Source organism: Gracilinanus agilis, chromosome 3, assembly GCF_016433145.1.
Source record: "Gracilinanus agilis isolate LMUSP501 chromosome 3, AgileGrace, whole genome shotgun sequence".
Classification (NCBI taxonomy): Eukaryota; Metazoa; Chordata; class Mammalia; order Didelphimorphia; family Didelphidae; genus Gracilinanus; species Gracilinanus agilis.
This window is the reverse complement of record NC_058132.1, coordinates 334,826,102-334,846,181: the sequence shown is the minus strand read 5'-3', so window position 1 is coordinate 334,846,181 and position 20,080 is coordinate 334,826,102. Positions and strand designations below refer to the sequence as shown.

Sequence of the window (20,080 nt, the reverse complement as noted above, 5' to 3'; positions counted from 1 at the left end):
GCAGCATGCTTTCTTTAGGGTCAGTGTTTGTTTTTAACCACTTGGAGGCTGTACCAGGGGACATATTCTGGATCAGATTGCCCGGGGTCAGAGCTTAATCAAGTTGCCTGGTTTTATTTTTATCTTTTTATTCTGGACAGGATGGGTTAGGGGGAGTGACAGGTCAAGGAGTTTGGGGGAAGAGGAAGTGTTGGGGCAGGAGAGGAAGGTCAAGTGATGTAGGAAGGATAGAGTGTGGAAGAGGGGGAAATCTCTATAAGTTTACAAATATACAAAAACAAAAGGCCCAACCTCTTTCAAATAAAAATGACTACATTTTCATCTGGCAAAAAGTTGTATACACATGATTTAAATTTTTTTAATTTTAACAGTTTTTGGCAATCTTAATAAAGTACAATATATTACAACCAAACCAAAAAATAGTTGTTTAAGTAACAGCTGTTAAGAGTGACATGAACCCTAACACCCACCCTCCCTCACCCATCCCATCCCACCCACAAGAGACAGAGAGAAAAAAAAAATCCTCCCATCTTGATAAACATTTTTTTTTCTTTTAGGAAGCTAACCAATAGGAAGCAACACAACAAGCGGGTAGTGTCAAATGAAGCTGACCAATCCAGGGCTCTGTATTAGCAGGAGCATCCGCCTTCACTAGCTGGGGGCTCTTGTGGTTTGTCCAACTTGATGTCAATCACTGTGGGTGATTCTGTGCTAAGGAAGACTGTATCTCACCAAAAAGGAACCAAATTAATTCACTGGGCATCTTGAGAATCACGGTCCATTCCCATCTTTCCTCAAAAGTTGTTTCTAATCATTTACTGTTTGGCAAATATATATATATATATGCATATATATATATGTTTTATATATATACATATGTAAAATATACACTTACCTTCTTTGCAATTAAATATATTATAATTTACACATGAAAGAAGGGTAATATCATATAAGTAAAGTCAGCTAGGTGGTACAGTGGCTAGAGTGCCAGGCTTGGAGTCAGGAAGACTTAGATTCCTGAATTAAAATTTAGCCTCAGTCGCATTCTAAATGTGTGACCTTGGGTAAGCCACTGAACCTTATTTGCCCCAGTTTCTTCATCTACAAAATGAGCTGGAGAAGGAAGTGGAAAACAACTCCAGTATCTTTGCCAAGAAAATCCCAAACAGGGCCAGAGAGAGTCAAACACAACTGAAAAGACCGAAGAAGAAGAAGAACAACAACAGAATTTAAGGACTAGAAGGCACTTCAGCAGTCATCTAACCTAACCTGTACAAAAAAAAGTGTGCTATGAGATATCCAACAGATGAGTGGACAATTGCCTCCTTTCTAGGTAACTCAAGTAGGTTAAAACAAATAGTTAAGTGCAAGCATGTGAAGAGAAGTTTTGTGCAAGAATCTATACTGAGTGTGGCCTTTCTGTCAGTTTTATTCACCTCTCCTCTTTGACAGTGTTTATTCTTCGTTTTGGGAATTCTGTACTTTTCTGTTTTTTCTCCTTTTCTGACTGCTTCCCTCTGTCTCGTTTGCTGGATCATTATCCCTGTCTTACTCCTTAAAGTGGATATTCCTCAAGGCTCTGTCCTGCGTCTGGATGCTTCTCTCTCTACACTCTCTTCCCTTGGGGTTCTAATCTAATTTAGTGGAGGAGGTGCTGGAATGACGGGTTTCAGTAATCACATTAACATCCAAATCTACATACTCAACGTTATGGAATCTCATTTCCGTATAGCCAACTGCCTGTGGGAATCTCTACCTGGATGTCCTTTAGCATCTCAGATTCAACATATCCAAAACAGAACTGATTCTTTCTTCTCTCTGGAGTGCTTTGAATTGAAATTGGAATGCCTGAAATTATAAGATTGACTTCAGGCGGTACTTTAAACTTGAGGTCTTCATTGCATTGTAGATACTGATGCTCACTAACCATTTTGGTCTCTTATTTAACCAGCCTTTTCAACCCTGAAACTCATGCTCATTCAACCTGAGCCACACACAGAGGTGGCCAGACCTTAGACATCTCTGCCACCCATAATTGCACTACCTCCATCTTGAATTCTGAAATTCCTCTTTGTGATTATAATTTTCTATCCTTTCTTTTATCTCAGTTTCATACCTCCTAAACTCATCCTTTGCCTTGTGTCCTCTGATGCCTCCATCATACACATTCTGACTTTGCTTTCTTGTTTTCATAGTCTTGATTCCACAATGAAACAGCTCGACTCTACACTTGAATCTCTTGCCCTCTTGTTTTTTATACTGAGACTTTGTATTGAAATACTGAACTTTTACCACCCTACTAATCAGGACTGTGCTGTTAAGTGCTTAATAACAATGTTTGACAAAAAAGAAAAATGCACGCAAGACACACTTTAAAGTTTTATCTGCATTATTAACATTTTCTTTATCATTTTAAGTATGGACAATCCATAAAACAGTAAATTAAGTCCTGATTCATAGCATTTGACAATTTCTGAGTTGTAAATGCTCATGCTAGAAATTTAACTATCATCAATCTACTTATTTTATCTGTCCAGCAGAATGCTCTTTGAGGGCAGGAATTGTTTTGTTTCTTTTTGGTCTTGACATCCTGGGATAGGATAGACTCAATGAATATTTGTTGAATTGAATTAAATGTCAAGACTAGTTGTCCAGGCACGGAACCAAAATGCCTGCTTATTTCACTGTTCACAGGAGTGAAAGACGTGCACAAGACTCTTGAATAACCCTTCCCTAATTTAATGTCTCTTAACCCAGCATTCCTCACAATGGTCTACCACACACAGCTCATCTTCTCAGTATGTAATGATGATTGCATATTATAGCACTTTAAAGTACACAAAGCTCCCCACCATTATGTGATCCTATTCTGTGAAGAAGTTGTCCTGATATTAACCTTGCCTGGTTTCTGAAAATGTCTCAGTCTGAAGGAAAAAGCTGATTGGGGATGGCTGAGGTAGCCTTCCTCTGCACAGATCTAGAGATTGGAGATTGCCAGATTCTGTGGTGGACATAGTTAGCCCAAGATCCAATGCACCTTTGACATCTCCTAAGCTTCCTTGTTTGAACTCTAGCACAGCTTGGAGATCACTAGCGTTAGGAAGGGCTGGGGGATGTTTGGGTGCATGGGTTATTCTGGGGAAGGCACCTAACTTCTTTTCCTGGTGGGAATAGAGATAATGGACTGGCAAGTGCTTTTCTATTAATCAGGAACAAACTCAAGCTAAACTCTGAACTCAAGAAATATTAATTTTTTAATTTTGTTATAAGTGGAAGCAAAGCCTTAAATCACTGGGTGGAATCACTGGAACTTGAACTAAGCTAATATATTTTCTGAGACTTTTGTTTTAAATCATAAAACAGTTCGAACAAAGTATTCCTCAAATTGAACCCAAACTGAACTGTTATTGATTTGACTTGAGTCTCCGCTATTAATCTCAAGGGTCTGGAGGCTGTTATAGTACTTAGGTAGAAGAATATCTTGTCTTCTTTACTTCCCTCCATCCTCCTCCCCTATTTCCTACTGGGTAATGAAGAGGGCTTCTGATGAGGAAGTTGTACTCACAGTGGTGTTTAACATTCCTTCCCAGCTCTAAAGTCCATGACTCCATAATGTTTAGCCCTGAATGTTGAACTCAGGCTTTCTTAAATATTCCAAATAATTCTTCTATCTAGCCCTCCCAATCCTTTCTCCTTTTGGTAACACAGCCTTCATCTCAGCTCCTTTGTTTCCTTCTCTTATTTTTGCCTTCTGTGCCTTTTTTTGGGGTGGGGGGAAAGAGAATTACCTTGTAAACGTAAAACAGCTGTTCACTATCCTATCCTGCAATTATACTTCTTTCCCCCTCATTATTCTCTCTTCTGTGCCCACTTAACTATCAGAGAATCTGAGAATACCTACATCAGAAGGGATCACCTGAGGGTCATTTAGTCTGGCGATTCTCTTCCACACAGATGTATTATCAAATCTAGGCTGTGCCTAATTTGCTATTAAGCAAATGTCACCACTCTCTTTAGTATCCTAAAGGGAGGGAGGTGGTGCTATTTAGTAGGTCATGTTAGAGTTGGAGTTAAAGAACTAAGTTCAAATCTTTTTTTTTTTAAACCTTTACCTTACATCTTGGAATCAATACAGTGTATTGGTTCCAAGGCAGAAGAGTGGTAAGAACTAGGCAATGGGGGTTAAGGGACTTGCCCAGGGTCACACAGCTGGGAAGTGCCAGAGGTCAAATTTGAACCCAGGACCTCCCATCTCTCAATCTATTGAGCTACCTAGCTGCTCCCCTAAGTTCACATCTTGCCTCAGAAACTTACTAGCTGTGTGACCTGGGCAAGTTATTTAACCTTTCTTCTTTCTGCCTCAGTTCCCTTATTTATTAAATAGGGGAAATAATAGCTCTTATGGCAGCTCAGTGGTTTAGTGAATAGAATGCCAGATCTATAACCAGGAAGATCTGAGTTCAAATCCAGCTCAAGACACTAGTTGTATGATCTTGGGCAAGACACTTACCCCTTTTCGCCTTAGTTTCCTTGTCTATAAAAATGAGCTGGAGAAAGAAATGGCCAGCCACTCCAGTATTTTTGCAAGAAAACCCCAAATAGGGTCATGAAGAGTCTAACAGGATTGAACAGCAACACCGCCACCACCTACCTCACTGGGTTGTAGTGGCTGAATAAGATAACATATGTAAAGAGTTTGGGAAACCTTAAAGTGCTATAGAAAAGTTAAATATCCTCGTCATCATTTCCTTACTACTACATTGATCTAGGATCTAGAAGTTCTGTATAGTCGCTTCAAAGAATTTTAGGAGTGGAAATGACTCAGTGACTATTCCAACCCAGATCCTAAAAGAACCTCTGCCCCTATTATTAAATATCTGAGAAGTGGCCATCCACATTCGGTGTTGTCCTTTAATGAGGTGGACCCCACTCCTTCTAGAGGCAGTCCATTAGTTTTTTGGACAACTCTGAAGTTTCCCCCCTGACATCTGGCCTAAAGATTAGCCTCTTGGAAATTACCATCACTTGCTCCTAGTTCTTTTCTTTCTGGAGCCAAGTAGCATAAACCTAATCCTTCCTTCAGATGAGAAAGGATTAGATTTATTCTAATTGGCTTCAAAATAGATATCCTTCAAAGGCCTAAAGGCAGCTGCCATTTTCCCCTGGATCCATGGTGGGAGAAGTGGGGGTGGGGGAGCTACAAAAAGTTTTCTAGTTGGAACATTCCTAGTTCCTTCAACTAATCCTCATATGGTATGGACTCAAGGTCCTTCACTATTCTGGCTGTCCTCCAGCTGATAATGAATTTAAATTCCTTCTGTTACCATTTTAAGCTTCATCCATCTTTGCTTAATGTTGTTCCCCCTGGCTCAGAACTGATATATATCATACATGATCTGAGTGAAGTCTAACAACTACCCTACAAGGCAGGTAAGGTATTATTGTCCCCATTTTACAGATGAGGGAAACTGAAGCTCATAGAGATTGCCCCAGGTATAGAGCTACAAAGTGGCCAATTTAGAATTCATACTCAGGCTTTCCTAACTCCAGGTCCTGCACTTTATACCCCAGTGATGTCAAATCAACAAACATTTATTAAGCATGTACTATGTGCCAGGCACTGTGCTGAGTACTAAGAATAGAGAGATACAAATAGAAAGAGAGCTCCTGGCTACAAGTAACTTACATTCTAGTGGAGGAAGACAATATTAAAGAAGGGGAGGGTTGTTATTGAAAGTGTGAATGTGGTCTTCCTTCAGTCTGACTCAAAAACAGCCTTCTCCTTAAAGTCTTCCCCATTCTCCTTAGCTAGAGATCATTCCTCCTTTTTTGAATCCCTCCTATCTTTTCAATTATTTTCTTGTGTGATATTTATGTTCATACTTCACCTATAGATTTTTTTTAACCCTTACCTTCCATCTTGGAGTCAATACTGTGTATTGGCTCCAAGGCAGATGAGTGTTAAGGGCTAGGCAGTGGGGGTTAAGTGAGTTGCCCAGAGTCACACAGCTAGGAAGTGTCTGAGGCCAGATTTAAACCCAAGACTTCCCTATCTCCAAGCCTGGCTCTAAATCCACGGATCCACCTAGTTGCTCAGAATCTGCCCCTATGTGCCATGGAAAGGAGGATTTTTTTGGCATTGAAACTGTGCGTTTATTTATTAGAAGTAATAAACTATATAAACTCCACAAAAATAAGGACCACACCTTATCATAGGATCACAGATTTATTTTTATTATTTTTCAAAAGACTCTGTCCCCCTATCTCAGCCAGGCTGAAAGTTCAGTGGGGCTACTTACAGGTTCAGTTTCATTGAGCAACACTGGAACTTTGACTTGTTCCATTTCCTGTCTGGACCGGGTTGTCCTTACTTAAGCAACATAGCCTTAGTCCTCAGGGTTTGCCCTGTGAATGCCAAAGTCAATGTGGATACCAGATCTACACCGTAAACTCTAACTCTGAACTCTTGAGCTCAAGAGAACCACTAGCCTCAGACTTCCCAGTAGCTGGGTTCATAGACATGCATCCCTATCCCCAGCAAAATTACAGGTTTAGAGTTCAAAAGACCTTAGAGGCCACCTAGGCCAATCTCCTCATTTTACTGAGAAGAAACGAAGCCCGAAGGGGTTATGTGATTGCTAGTAAATGAATGAATCAGGATTTCAATTCAGCTTTTCCAGGCTCTGAGCCCAGTGCTATATCTTGATGCTATCTAAACCTTTTGTCCCCTCCAGTATGAGCAAGACTATTCCAGACACAGTAGGCCCTTCAAAAATATTAGCCAATTTGAACTAAAAGTCATTAAAAAGTTTTCCCTCCACTGAATACCCCCTGCATGACACATCCTGGACAGCTGCCTTTCCTGTGCAGCCCTAGTTCTGGCAATAGTTCTGGCTATAGAAACGTGATGCTGGGGGAGTCATTATTTAAAAATCTATGATTGCAGGTCTGTTGGATTCCTCTGCCTAGAAAGGCTGGGGCTCCACACGTGGAGAGTAAGCACTGGACCAAGTGCAATGTCTCCTATCCTGGTCCCCCTCCCCTCCTAATCCCCTTCTACCTGTGTGAAGAACAAATTTGTTTCCAGCTCACTTAAGGAATTGCTGGAAGCGCTCGACATTCTCAAGTCCAATGAGAACCATGAACCAGGTTCAATTAAAAAGGCAGTGGCTCCTTTTCAAGAAATCTATTTTAATTAGAAGGGAACCATTAGCTGGATTTGGGGTGAAATGCCACATCAGCATTTCCATTTTTCCCCCTCAAATCCTTAATGGTTGGCAGAGCCCACATGTTGGACTGATTCAGTGCCCAGGGGCTCTTAAAGAGATTGCAATCCAGAAAAGGGGCGCTATGCTATTATGTTAGAGCCTCAGGAACAACTTTCTGGACTTCATGATTCTAAGTCAACAGAAAAGGGCCTCAGTCATTTAGTTGAGCCCCTCCAATGATCCATCGTTTCATCCTCTTCTCTGGCAAGGCACACTCAAGCCATCCCAAAGAATTCTGCCCTTAAAAACACTTTTGGGGGACAAGTTTTGTCTTTTTTAATAACACAGGTTAAGATGTCTATTTTAAGGGCCAGTTCTAGCTCACCTACTTAACACCTGTGTTCTTGGGCAATTTATAGGCAGCCCGGATAGTCAATAGGGCACTGGACTTAGAGATGGGATGACCTGGGTTTGAATTCTCCTTTATGTATTCATTGACTGTGAGATCTTATGCAAGTAAGAAATTAAATCTCTCTGAAACTCATTTCCTCTTCTGAAAATGGGAATAATAGTAGCAGATTATCTCACAGAATTGTTGGCAATTTCCAATGATATAATGCACAGAATACACTCTGCAAACTTTGAAAGGTTGTTCTTGTCAGCTATTACTACTTAATTTATCAAGCTTTAATTTTCTCGCCCCCCCCCCCAACACACACGTTAACTAGACCATTTTCTTTCCTTCAGGAAGGACCACATCCAACTCAGAAAACAATTAAAGCCAGCTAGGGGATAAAGAGGGCAGTTAGACGGTATAGTAGATAGAGCACCATGCCTGGAGTCAAGAAGATCTGAATTCAAATCTAGCCTCAGACACTGACTAACTATGTGACCCTGGGCAAATGACATAACCCCTATTTGCCTCAATTTCTCATCTGTAAAATGGGGACACACTGGTAAAGGAAATGGAAAACCACTTTGACATATTTGCCAAGAAATCCCCATGAACAATTGTCTATGGGGTCGTGTAGAGTTAGTCATGACTGAATAAATGAACAGCAGCAACAGAGGGAGTAGGGGACAAAGTGGATAGAGCACTGGACTGGGGAGTCAAGAAGACCGAGTTCAAATCCTACCTCAGACTCTTAAGAGCTCTGATACTCTGGGAAAGTCATATAACACCTGTATAATGAATATAAAATAACCCTTGTCCCCTAAGGTAAGGCTGTGAGGATAAAATGAATAATAGTTATAAAACAGTTTGCAAACAATTTGCTCTGTAAATTTTATTGTTGTCACATGTTGCAGTGCCCCAAAGGCCAAATAATCAAGAAATGTTGCTTTACAAACCTATATCCCTACAGCTATACTGGAAGTTCATTCTCTCTTAACTCCACCAGGCAGACCTAGATTAGTTTCCCAGAGGCTCAGGCATCAGTGCCAGACAGCAAACTAGAGAGTGAAGGTAGAATACATAACATGAAGGTATGGACTGATCCTATAGGGAGCAGGGAGACTAAGAAAATGTGTCTTAGTTCTTTCAGGACACTAGATTCCATTAGGAAAATTCCTTTTTTGGAAGGCACTAAGTAGCATTTTTATGTCCTGAAAAACATTTAAGCATTTTTATTTATACATTAATGCATTAATTCAACCATCCAATGCGTAAAGTCCTGAGACAAGCTTGAGGGAGATACAAAATGAATCTCCCGTGCCTGGTATGCTTCCCATCCTCATCTCTCCCTCCTGGCTTCTTCAAGTCCCAGCTAAAATCTCACCTACCTACAGGAAACCTTTCCCAGATCTCCTTAATGCTAATGCATTTCCTTGGAGATTATTTCTAATTTAGATCTTTTTGTAGCTTGTTTGTACATAGCTGTCAGCATGTTGTTTTTCAAGCTTACGTCTTCTGACTCCAAATGGATTTTCATTGCATCCCAATAGAATTCAGCAGAATAGGGAAGTAGGACCATGGAGAGTGCCCAGGGCTGCTCTGGGAAGCAGAAGTTAGAGAATACTGATATAGGATCATTAGATGGTATCTCATGGTGGGTAGGTGGTACAGTGGTTAGAGTACTAGACTTGGAATCAGGAAGGTGTGAGTTGAAATCTTGTTTCAGATACATATTAGGAAGATATCTGCATATGTTCCAAAATGGCTTCCCTTGGCCAGTCTACCGATGCTACATGCCATTGTGTGACCTTAGGCAAGTCAATTAACCTCCATGGGCTTCGTTTTCTTCATATAAAAAATGGAGATAATGATAGCATCTACCCTTCAGGGTGTAGAAAAGATAAAAGGAGATAATTATGTCTCATTTTCAAACCCTGAAATACTATGTAAATATTAGCTATTGGTATCACCCAGAGAAACAACTTTTTAATAGATTTAGTTCTGATTTTCCTAGGGCAAGTTTTGGGGTGTCCAATACTTTAGGCTAGAAGGGATTGAACTCAGAATCACAAGGTCATAGATCCAAGGCTGAAGGGGACTTCAGAGGCTAACTGGTCCAACCCCTTCCTTTTACAGATGAGGAAACTAAGGCTCAGAAAATTTAAATGATCTGTTCCAGGTCTCACAGGTACCAAATATCAGAGGTAAGATCACAAGACTCTTTTCTTGTTTCCCATTGGAGACTTTTCCCCTCCAGGGAAAATGCAGAATTCTTTTTAGTTCATTTTATCATTTTTGTCATCTTGATAAGACTGGACAGTTGTTGGCAGTTTCTCCCCAGAGGTTCTCTTTCCCTGAAGCTCTTTCTCTCCCATCAAACACAAAAGCTAGCATCTAGGGTAGAGTTCAAAGAGCCCAGGGCTAATGGTATTGATCCCCACTGCTCTACAGCCAACGTATAAAAACTCTCTGCCAGGGGAGGCTGAAGAAGCTGCGATAATTCTGCTATGCCTCATCTGATACACAAACTCCTTGACTTGGGTGACTTCTCCTGTAAGAGGCAAATGGGAGGGAGCTCCTTGGAGCAAGAGATGGTCTTTATTAAGCTTTGGGGAAGATCTGAGTTCAAGTCCTGCCTCAGATATGCACCAGCATTGCCAAATTGCTAAACTTCTCTCAGCTTCAGTTCCCCTACCTCTACCAACCTCATTTCTCCCATCTGCAAATTGAGGATAAGAATAACACCTACCTTAATAGTCATTGTGAGGATAAAAAGAATTATATAAAGCACTATATATAAAGGTTAGCAATAATTATGTTCCACAGTGCTTCTGGTTAGGAATCTTAGTAAGATTGTATGTCCTACCAGAAGGAGGGGTCAGGAGACTTGAAAACTAGTCTAATTTCTGCCACGAATGAACTGTGTGGCCTTGGGTAAATCATCCGCTCTCTTTGGGCTTCATCTTTCTCATTTACAAAATGTGCAGTTAATCTAAAATCCAGGGGTTCCTCACCTTTTTCTGTGTTCTGTCTATTGAAACCTATGGATCCCTTCTGAGAATGATGTTTTTAAATACATAAAAAAGCACCTAGGATTACAGAGAAAATCAAAAGGTTAACAAAATTAAAGATGCTATTTTCCCTCATCCAAATTCCTGGATCCTACAAAATGTCTTCACAGACCTCAGGATAAGAACTCTTAGTCTAAATAGTCCTTAGCATCCTTTCCAGGTCCAATATTATTCTGATTTCTTAATCCCCTTAGAAATTCAATTGCTTTTCTTTCTTTTTTTTTTCCTCCTCCCCCTTCTTTCTCCAGTGTGTTCTCTTATGGAAGTACTACTCTCTAGTCCATTCTCTGGACAGATGATACTTTTCAAAGCCCACTGGAGGAATAGTTTTTATATTCCCTTAAAGAATCCACTGTAGTATTAAGAACCTCAGGTTGAATCTTGCTTCATACACTTACTGGCTGTGTGACACTGGGTAAGCCATTTAGCCTCAGTCTGCCACTCTGCAAAATGGGGATGATAGTAGCACTTATACCTCACAAGATTATTGTGAGTACCAAATGAAATAATGTCTATGAAGAGCTTTGTAAACTTAAAGTGCCAAATAAATGTTAGCTATGATTTATTATTATTATGTGAGAGCCAATTTTTATTTTTCCATGTTAATAAAAAGGGAGCAAGAGTCCCGATAACATGCACCTGCTTCCTTTCCATTCTTCTTCTGCTTGGATACAACCTTGGAAATAGCATTCTACTGCTTGGCTGGGAAACATATCCCTGGGAAGTAAGTACAAAGGAAGGCTTGTTTCATTTACTTGACTAATCATGCATTTCCATGGAGTACTAGGGGATTTGACAAAGGCCATCAAGAATTTGTTAAATGTTTTGTGATCCATTTGGTGGCCAAACTCTTTGCAGGGGATACCAAGAATGGATAAAAGGACCTCTTTTCTTTTCTTTAAAAACTCATACCTTCTTAGAATCAATACAAATATCAGTTCCAAGGCAGAAGAGTGGGAGGGTCAAGGCAACTGAGGTTAAGTGACTTGCCCAAGGTCACTAGAAAGTATCTAAGGTCAAATTTGAACCCAAGTCTTCAGAGTCCCAAGTCTTGAACCCAAGTCTTCAGACTCAGCATTCTCTCCACTGAGCCACCTAGCTACTCCCTCAGTTTCTTTTCTTGGAGAAAACATCTGAGCTTTCTTCCTGTGTTGTCAGATTTTTGTAGAATCACATAGCTAACTCAGGATCTCTTACTAGGCTCTCACTCACAATGGGTCATTGGCAAGGGGCTAAGTTTCCAAGGATGCTGGTACATGATTCAGATATGATTCTTTCATATATGATAAACCGATATTGCCAGCCATTATATTTTTAAAAAATTTTGTCCAGATATGTGATTTCTTTAGTGATGAGGGCCCCCCATGAAAAAACCTTCTTCTTCTTCAAATAATGAACCAACAATAACTACTCATCCATTTGTTTTGTGTTATTTTTTGGTAGTTTTTTTTCCTATTACTTATAAAGACTTTTTTTATAAGAAGAGTTTTATAAAAACTATTACTTATAAAAACATTCATTTTCTAACATTCTGAGTTCCAAATTCTCTCCCTTACTCCTATCCCTGCTCCCTCCCTGAAATTGTAACCAATTTGATATATATACCACTTAACTCTTAAGGAAATTGCTTGGGGGTACTTGGAAGGTTAAATGACTTGCCCTGAGTCACATAGTCAATATGAATTGGAGGCAGAATTAGAACCCAAGTCATTCTGACTCTGACTAATTCCCTATCCACTATTCTACATTCCTCTGCATAGATTAAAACTATCTGAAATTTACAGGGTTATTTGATAGAAGAGAAAGCCTACTGAAACACATTCTAGATACATCTGGATTGTTTTGTTCTCAAACGGATTTTATTTTAACAAAGACATTGCTAGAAACTGCATTCTAGTCTACAAGAGTTATAGGCAAGTCAGAGCTAATCTCAGACCTTCTATAGCTAATTAACAAAGGAAAGGAAGTTTTAAACTGATTATGAGAAAGGGAGAAATTATGTTTATGGGACTGGATTAAACTGGATACACAAACACACCCCACATGTGTCCTCCATTTTTCTGGGCATTTGTGTCTATCTGCATGCCATTATTTATTTTGGTGGGCCACTTGGGAACTTAAGTAGATCTACATAATGGAAGTCACTGGAAGACGAACAGGTGAAGTAATTTAAAGGGTAAAGAGACAGTTTTCAGGGCTATTAGATAGCACAATGGATAGAGGGCCAGGACCTAGGTTCAAATGTGGCTTAAGACACTTCCTAGCTTATGACCCTGGGTAAGTCACTTAACCCCACTGCTTAGCCCTTACTGCTCTGCTCTTTCTGACTTGAAATTGATACTAATACAGAAGGTAAGGGTCTTAGAGAAAAAAAAAGAGATCGTTTTCACATAATGTTAGATTTGGAGGGGACACCTTCCTACCTTCTTGCTGATAGTACAAATCACATACAATCTGGTCCTTTGGCCATCCAGAGTGACTATTCCATAGAATTGGAATTAGAGAATGAATTGCTGTGCAGGATTATTCTTTGTACAGAATTTGTGGTACTCGTATTAGCAGGGCACTATTACCATGCTGAGACACGGGGTAGTGGATTGCACCAAGATCTCTGCCCAGATGGGATTTTCCTAATATATGCAGAATCTTGAATGGATAGGACTCCAATCCAGTCCCTTCCCAGGAGGACAAAGAGCTAGCAGTTTTCCCTCCAAGGTATACGCTTTCTCCCCTTTCTCTCCTTACAACACACCTAGTTTTCATTTTCTAAGCATACCAACTCACTGGTTTCAGGAAAAGGATACTCCCTTCTTTGCTCTTCTCCTGAACATTCTCCATTCCAGGGAGAGCTGATGCAACACGCCGGAATAGCTAGGAATTAGGGGTAGGGGGTGGGGGAGAAACATAACATGAAAGGCATTAGAATGAGTGTTGTCTTTCCCTCCCTCCCTCCCCCTGCCTCTCACGGTGTTTTCCATCCACCTTCTGGGAGCTGTAGCCTTTCACAGCAATGTGGGAGATCGGTAGCCAGGGACAACGAGAGGCTCGTCATGGAAATGGGAAACTTGAGAATACAGAGGGATGTGGTTGCTGAGGTCCATACAAGGGCTGACTCTGTAGTCAGGAGAAAGAATTTTGGCAAGGCATTGCCAGAAGGCCAGACTCCTCAAAGAGACTATGAGACCCAGAAATAGGGAGCTGAGATTTTGTCATCTACATTAATGTACTGAACTTGAGCCAGATGCACTGTTATCACAGAGATCTAGTGGTGTCCAGGAATATGCACAAACCATATTATAGTCATGCCATCATGGCACGATTATTAAGAGTGTGTGCGTTTGTGTATGTATGTATGTGGACTTATTTAGATCCCAGTATGCCATGAAATCATTTCCTGAAACCCAGGCAGTCTGTCAGGAAGGGCAAACAAGAGTCCTAGTAGATACCAGAAAAGTCTTTACTTACCTGATGATTTAAAACAACAATGACAACCAGGAGGTGTTGGTACTCACATGATAATACAAAAGCTTCCTGATCTTTCTGGGGCTTCATTGTCTCTAACATTATAGATTTTTTGAAAAACGGTGTGGTGCAATTAATAGAGGGCCAGCCTCGGAGTCTGGAAGATTGCTGTCCAAATCCTGCCTGTGACCCATAATCTCTATGGAACTACAGCCAAATCACTAACCTTTTCAATGCCTCCAGCCAATTCTTCTAGGTTAGAATTAGAAGTCAGTTGCTGATCTGCCCTGGTGAAGGGATTTTTCTACCTTTAAAGTTCCTTACTTTGATGAGATCTCAGCTTTGCATTTCCCCCAAATCCCAGGATTTAGAGCTGAGAGGGAACCTAAAGCTGGTATTCAATTCCAGCTCCTTTGACTTGAGATTCAATTCTCATTTGAAAAAAAAAATATGAGTCTGTTTTGCTAGATCATGAAATGTATGGGAATGAGCCCTGAACTAGTGAGCCAGAAGACCTACTTTACCTCTTACTACCTATGTGACCTTCATTGAGTCACTTAAAATATCTCAGAACTCTTGTGTTGTTGGCTTTCGAAAGGACACAGGGGATTTCTAAGTGTCAGATGAGATCACAGGACTATAGATTTGGAGTGGGAAGGGACCATAGAGGCCATCTGGTCTGATCCCTTTATTTTACATATGAAGAAATAGTATCATAGAGAGTCTAAGTGACTTGTCCAAAGTCACACAATTATTAGTAACAAAAATCAGAATTTGAACCCAGTTCTCTAACTTCAAATTTAGCACTTGTCACTGAATGTGCCACCCTCTCTATAGCTTTACTGATGAATTAAGAGGGAAAGTAAAATAAAACAAAATAAGATATTGAAATCTCTTTGTGGGTAGGGACTATTTTTCATTTAGTTTTCCTATTCCTGGTCCTTAGGACTGAGTTTTGTACACACTAGGACTTAATGACTAAATCCTTATTGAACTGAATTAAGGGGACTGGGCGAGAGGCCCTTTAAAGGTCCCTTCTAGCTTTAATGAGCTAATTAGGCTTGGACTAATTTTTACTGAATTCTCAGTCCCTAGCAAAGTTCTAAGGTGTGTATACTTCACCCAGTGAGGCTCATCTTTCTGGAACTTTTTTGGGAAGATGTTTCTTTTAACATAATGGATGGTCCACCATGAAAAGGTGCATATGACCTCTAATGTAAATTCTCTTGGATTTCTTAGTGGGGAGAAGAGCCTTTTTCTCAGCTTGTTGTCATTAGCTCACATAAATGGTAACTAGTTACCAAATGCTCACACTTCCCTTTTTATAAAATCATTTCATATGGTAAATAATTCTCACTTCACTTTTCTGGTCTGCTAGTTGGGTAGAGTTGTTGGGCCTGGAGTCAAAAAGATCTAAGTTCAAAACTGGCTTCAGATACTTACTAGTTGTGTCACCCTGGGCAAGTCACTTAAGCTTTGTTTAGCTTAATCCACTAGTGAAGAAAATGGCAAACCACTCCAGAAAATTTGCCAAGAAAACTCCATAGACAGTATGATCCATGGAGTCATGAATATTTGGACATAACCAAATGACTGAACAACAACAATAACAACAACAACAAATCTGCTAGTGCTATGAGATATAATAAAAGTTCAATGTTAGAGATTAATAGATTAGATTCATAGAGCTGGGAGGGAGCTTAGAGGACTCCTCATCCAAGACTTTGCCAAACTGACACAGGGGACCACGAAAACAGAAAAGCCTTAAGAATGCCTCTCGAGACGTTTTTAAATGCTAAAAATAAAATACATTAGATTACAAAGGAAACCAATTATAATGAAACAGAGTTATCAAAATATGAATTAAAAACAAAAAATACCAAGTTCCTGGAACAAAAATTAAGAATCCTTGCTCTGGTCCAATTCCCCTCCCCCTACATTTTACAGAAAAGAAAACCAATGTCTATTTTCGAGAAACAATTGGAAGCTGCAGACATAGTTAGGAGCAAGTATATTATAGATGGTTCTTATGCCAAGGTTCAGCTCCTGCGTTTAAGAGGATTCTTCTGGATGTTTTAGAAGCTGATATTATAAATGGCATTTTTCCATTTAAGAAATGGAGTAACTGTATCTTGACATGATTTATTGTTTCAAGGAGAAGCAGATACTGTTGGAAACTAATGGAAATTATTGACTTTGGGAATCCTGCTAAATCATTTGCATAACAGCCAGCCCAGAGATGCACAAGTTTTGCATTAACACCCATTCCTCTTTTCCCCCACCCCTATGATCAACATTAAACAAGACGAAATTATAATAGAGACAAGTGAAAAGTCTTCCAACTGGGTTCAAAAAACATATTTCACAAGTATAAGATGGAAGAAGCATAGTTGGGAAATAGATTGTTTAAAAAGATCTGGGTTTTTTAACGCATTATAAGCTCAATAGGAAAGTCAATGGTGTGTTATAGAGATCACCCTTCCAAAAATATGATTTTAGGCCTCATTTAGAAAGGCATAGCTTCTAGGGATAAGGAAGTCATAATCATCCTGTACTCAGCCAGACTGCATCTGGGATACTGATTATTTAGTTCTGGGTAAAACATTTCATGAAGGACTGGAAGTTGGAGAAGGTCTGGAGAAAAATAAACCAAGATGGCAGAGGTACTTGAGATCATGTCATAAGAGGACTGGTTAAGGGAACTCATTATTTAGTGTGGAAGAGGGAAGACTTAGGGGGCATCTTAGCTGGCTTTGTGAAGATAACAAAATTGTTTTGAATATCCTTAAAGAAGTCAAAAGAAATTCCTCTCTCTTGGTTCCTTTCCTACCTGTAGAACTAAAATGACTTTCTTGAAACTCAAGTGTACAAGATGAATACTTATTATAGAATGCCTTAGAGACATCTATCTAAATGAACTGTAAACCAATGCCAGTTATGCCAAGAAGTCTTGGAACAGCAGGACTTTGCAGTCTATTTCCTGTGTCGAAGCAGCATGGGAGAGTAGAAGGGATCCTCCAAGGTCCCTCCCAGCTTTGTTGTACTAGAAGTCCTTCAGGTTCCCTCCAAGCTCTTTGAATCTAGTCTACTAATCTCTAACAATTAAATCTTTACTATATGTCATACAACTAGCAGATTTGTTTTCTTTAGTTGTTAATCATTCAGTCCTATCTGACTGTCTGTGAGGTTTTCTTTTTATTTTTTAAACCCTTAGCTTCCACCTTAAAATCAATATTGTGTATTAGCTCTAAGGCAGAATTGTAAGGGCTGGGAAATGGGAGTTAAGTGACTTGCCCAGGGTCACACAGCTGGGAAGTGTCCGATGCCAGATTTGAACCTAGGACTTCTTGGCTCTAGGCCTGGCTTTCAATCAACTGAGGCACCTAACTGCCCCCTCCACAGAGTTTTCTTGGAAAATTTTCTGAAGTGGTTTGCCATTTCTTCTCTAGTGGATTAATAGCAGTTAAGTGATTTGTCCAGGGTCATACAGCTATGTGTTACTATAGATGTAGCCTGTGACATCATCTAGTCAAAGGACTCAGGTTCAAATCCTGACTCTGCTACTCAGTGTGCGACCTTGAACAAGGGCATTAATGTCTCTGGTCCTCAGTTTTCTCTTCTGTAAAATTAGGGTTTGGACCTAATGATCTCTAGGGACTTCAGCTCCAACATTCTGTAATTCTATTGTTTTCATGGTTGGGGCACTAGATTTGGAGTCACAAATCTAGCTCTGCTGCTTATTCTGGGCTTTAATTTCATCATCTATAAAAGGAGCTGATCTCTAAGGTCCCTTCTAGTTCTGTATCCATGATTTGACGAATCAAAAAGAAGCTGAGTCTGACTGCATTAAAAGGAATTCTAATTTTGGTAAATGTACTATGGAACAAATTACAGTAAGGACAAAGCAGGTGTCTGGACCACTTAGTGACAAAGAAAGCTTCTTCTTTTTCCTACCACATTGATTTAAACCTCTTTAGAGCTGTTAAGGAGCTCTGAACACTCAGTAAAAGATCTTGGAGTGCAGTTGGGTTGAACAATTTCATCTTACAGGCTTAAGGCTGTTTGTTAAATATGGGCTTAAGATGGGCCCCAAGTTCTATTTAAAAATTGAATTCTATCTTCTGGAAAAGCAGCCTAGAAGCTCAGAGTTGGAAAATAAATATCTTCAACATGGGACGATCTAGTCCAACCCATACATAACCAAGCAGAAATCTCTTTGACAAAAAAAAATCCAGAGCAACTGAATCTCCTGACTCCTATGCCTCCCCTCCTTCAATGTCTCAATAGTGCTTCCAAACAGAGGTTTTAGAGCCCTGGACCCTGAACAACTGTTTTACTCACATGACTCTGTACCTTCTCTACTTAAATCATAGAGCTGTAAATTCACTTCTCAATGCAAATATCCTTTGTTTCAATAGCAGAATTTCTTTCCTCTTTGCTCATAAGTGGTAGTAGCTATGTGAGTTGTGACATTTGACTCTGAGAGGCATTGTATACAAGAAGAGATGATGCAAATCTGTCCTGTACAATGTCTAGGGAGTCACACTCAAAAAGATATGCATCATTGGACATGGGATTCTGCTCATAGTCACAAAATCAGATAATATGGATTTTGAAAGGGTGCTTAGAGGTCAAGATAAATTCCTTAGACTTTACAACATTTCCCCCAAAAAATCCTTCCAAACACTACTGATGATGGTGTAAAGTCATTTCATTTTAGACTCTCATAGCCTTCCTAAGCTTTTTGCCCAGGAATTTGATCTTTCAATTGGTGAGAGGCTGCAGAGAAATTTGACAACACCTGGAACACCCAGCAGCAGCAACTTTTCAAGATACTTATTTAGGTATAGGTCAAGTCAATTCTCTTTAGTATCCTCACCCTATAACCATTCAAAAAACCTACCTTCCCGTCTTTATTTAGGGGATTCCTCTAGCCTAGAATTGCCTTTCCTATTCACTCCTTATCCAAATCCTAATACATTTTTTAAGGTTTAGGTAAAGTCCAATCTTTCATGAAATTCTCTCTTCCTCCCTCTAACTGTTTCAGCCCACAGAGATCCCTATCTTCTTTGAACTCCTTCCTGTGGCATTTAGAGTTTTCATTGCTCATTTCAGGCATGTAATTATATAATGCTTTGCATTGTTCTCTACCTTATGTGTACATGTTTCCCCATCGTGTTAGCTTGGCACAGTAGACAAGAGTGCTAGGCTTGGAGTCAGGAAGACCTGAATTCAAATATCACTTATGATAATAACTAGCCATGTGAATCTGAATGAATCATCTAATGTCTTTGTGACTCAAGAAAATCTACCAAGTCATAAATGGATTTCAATCTAGGCTGGTGAAAGGTGATACCAATTTGCAAGTTTCCTAAGCTGATGAAATCACAGTTCTGCTATGTCTCTCTCTAAACTACTTATCAGCTCCTCAGTGGCAAGGAATGTAGCTTGTATTTGTCCTTTCCTACCCAAAGAACAGCACAGTGCTGAGCACATAGAAGATACTCATTGAATTGATTGGAATTGATTGAATTCTTCTTTCTACACTGGGAAAAGACATTTGAAAATTCTATCTTCCTGAGAGCAAACAAAAATCACTAGGTCAGCACTCAGAGTTTAAATTCGGTCAACTGGACCACCTTCAAGCACAAAGAACAAGTAGATGGGATGGAGTGGGTGGGGACATGCCACTACAGGGGGTAGATATATGTATTTATGTATGTTATAGCTGTTTGACAATAGCCAGAATATCATGAGACTTACATCTTCTATCCTGTGATTGTCTTTTCTTTGATAAACCTTGTAAATCAGATCATTCACACCTCAGGTGGGAGATTTAGTTTATTTCCAGCATTTGACAGCCCTTCTGGCTAATGTACAACATGAGTCCTATAAACCCTTAAATGGGTTGTATATATGCTATATATATATATATATATATACAT

The 20,080-nt window shown here is 39.7% G+C and overlaps 1 protein-coding gene across 2 annotated transcripts in view; it reads right to left on the bottom strand.

Moving 5' to 3' along the window:
* Positions 1 to 629: 629 nt before the first annotated feature.
* The window catches only part of RAB6B (RAB6B, member RAS oncogene family), a 159,137-nt gene continuing 139,686 nt past the window's right edge, over positions 630 to 20,080 (bottom strand). For both annotated transcript variants that reach the window (XM_044666702.1, XM_044666703.1), the window contains 2 exons: positions 13,478 to 13,544; positions 630 to 694 (listed from right to left, as the gene is read on the bottom strand). In XM_044666702.1, coding sequence (XP_044522637.1) covers positions 630 to 694; positions 13,478 to 13,544 — 132 coding nt within the window. The remainder of the gene's footprint in view (positions 695 to 13,477; positions 13,545 to 20,080) is intronic.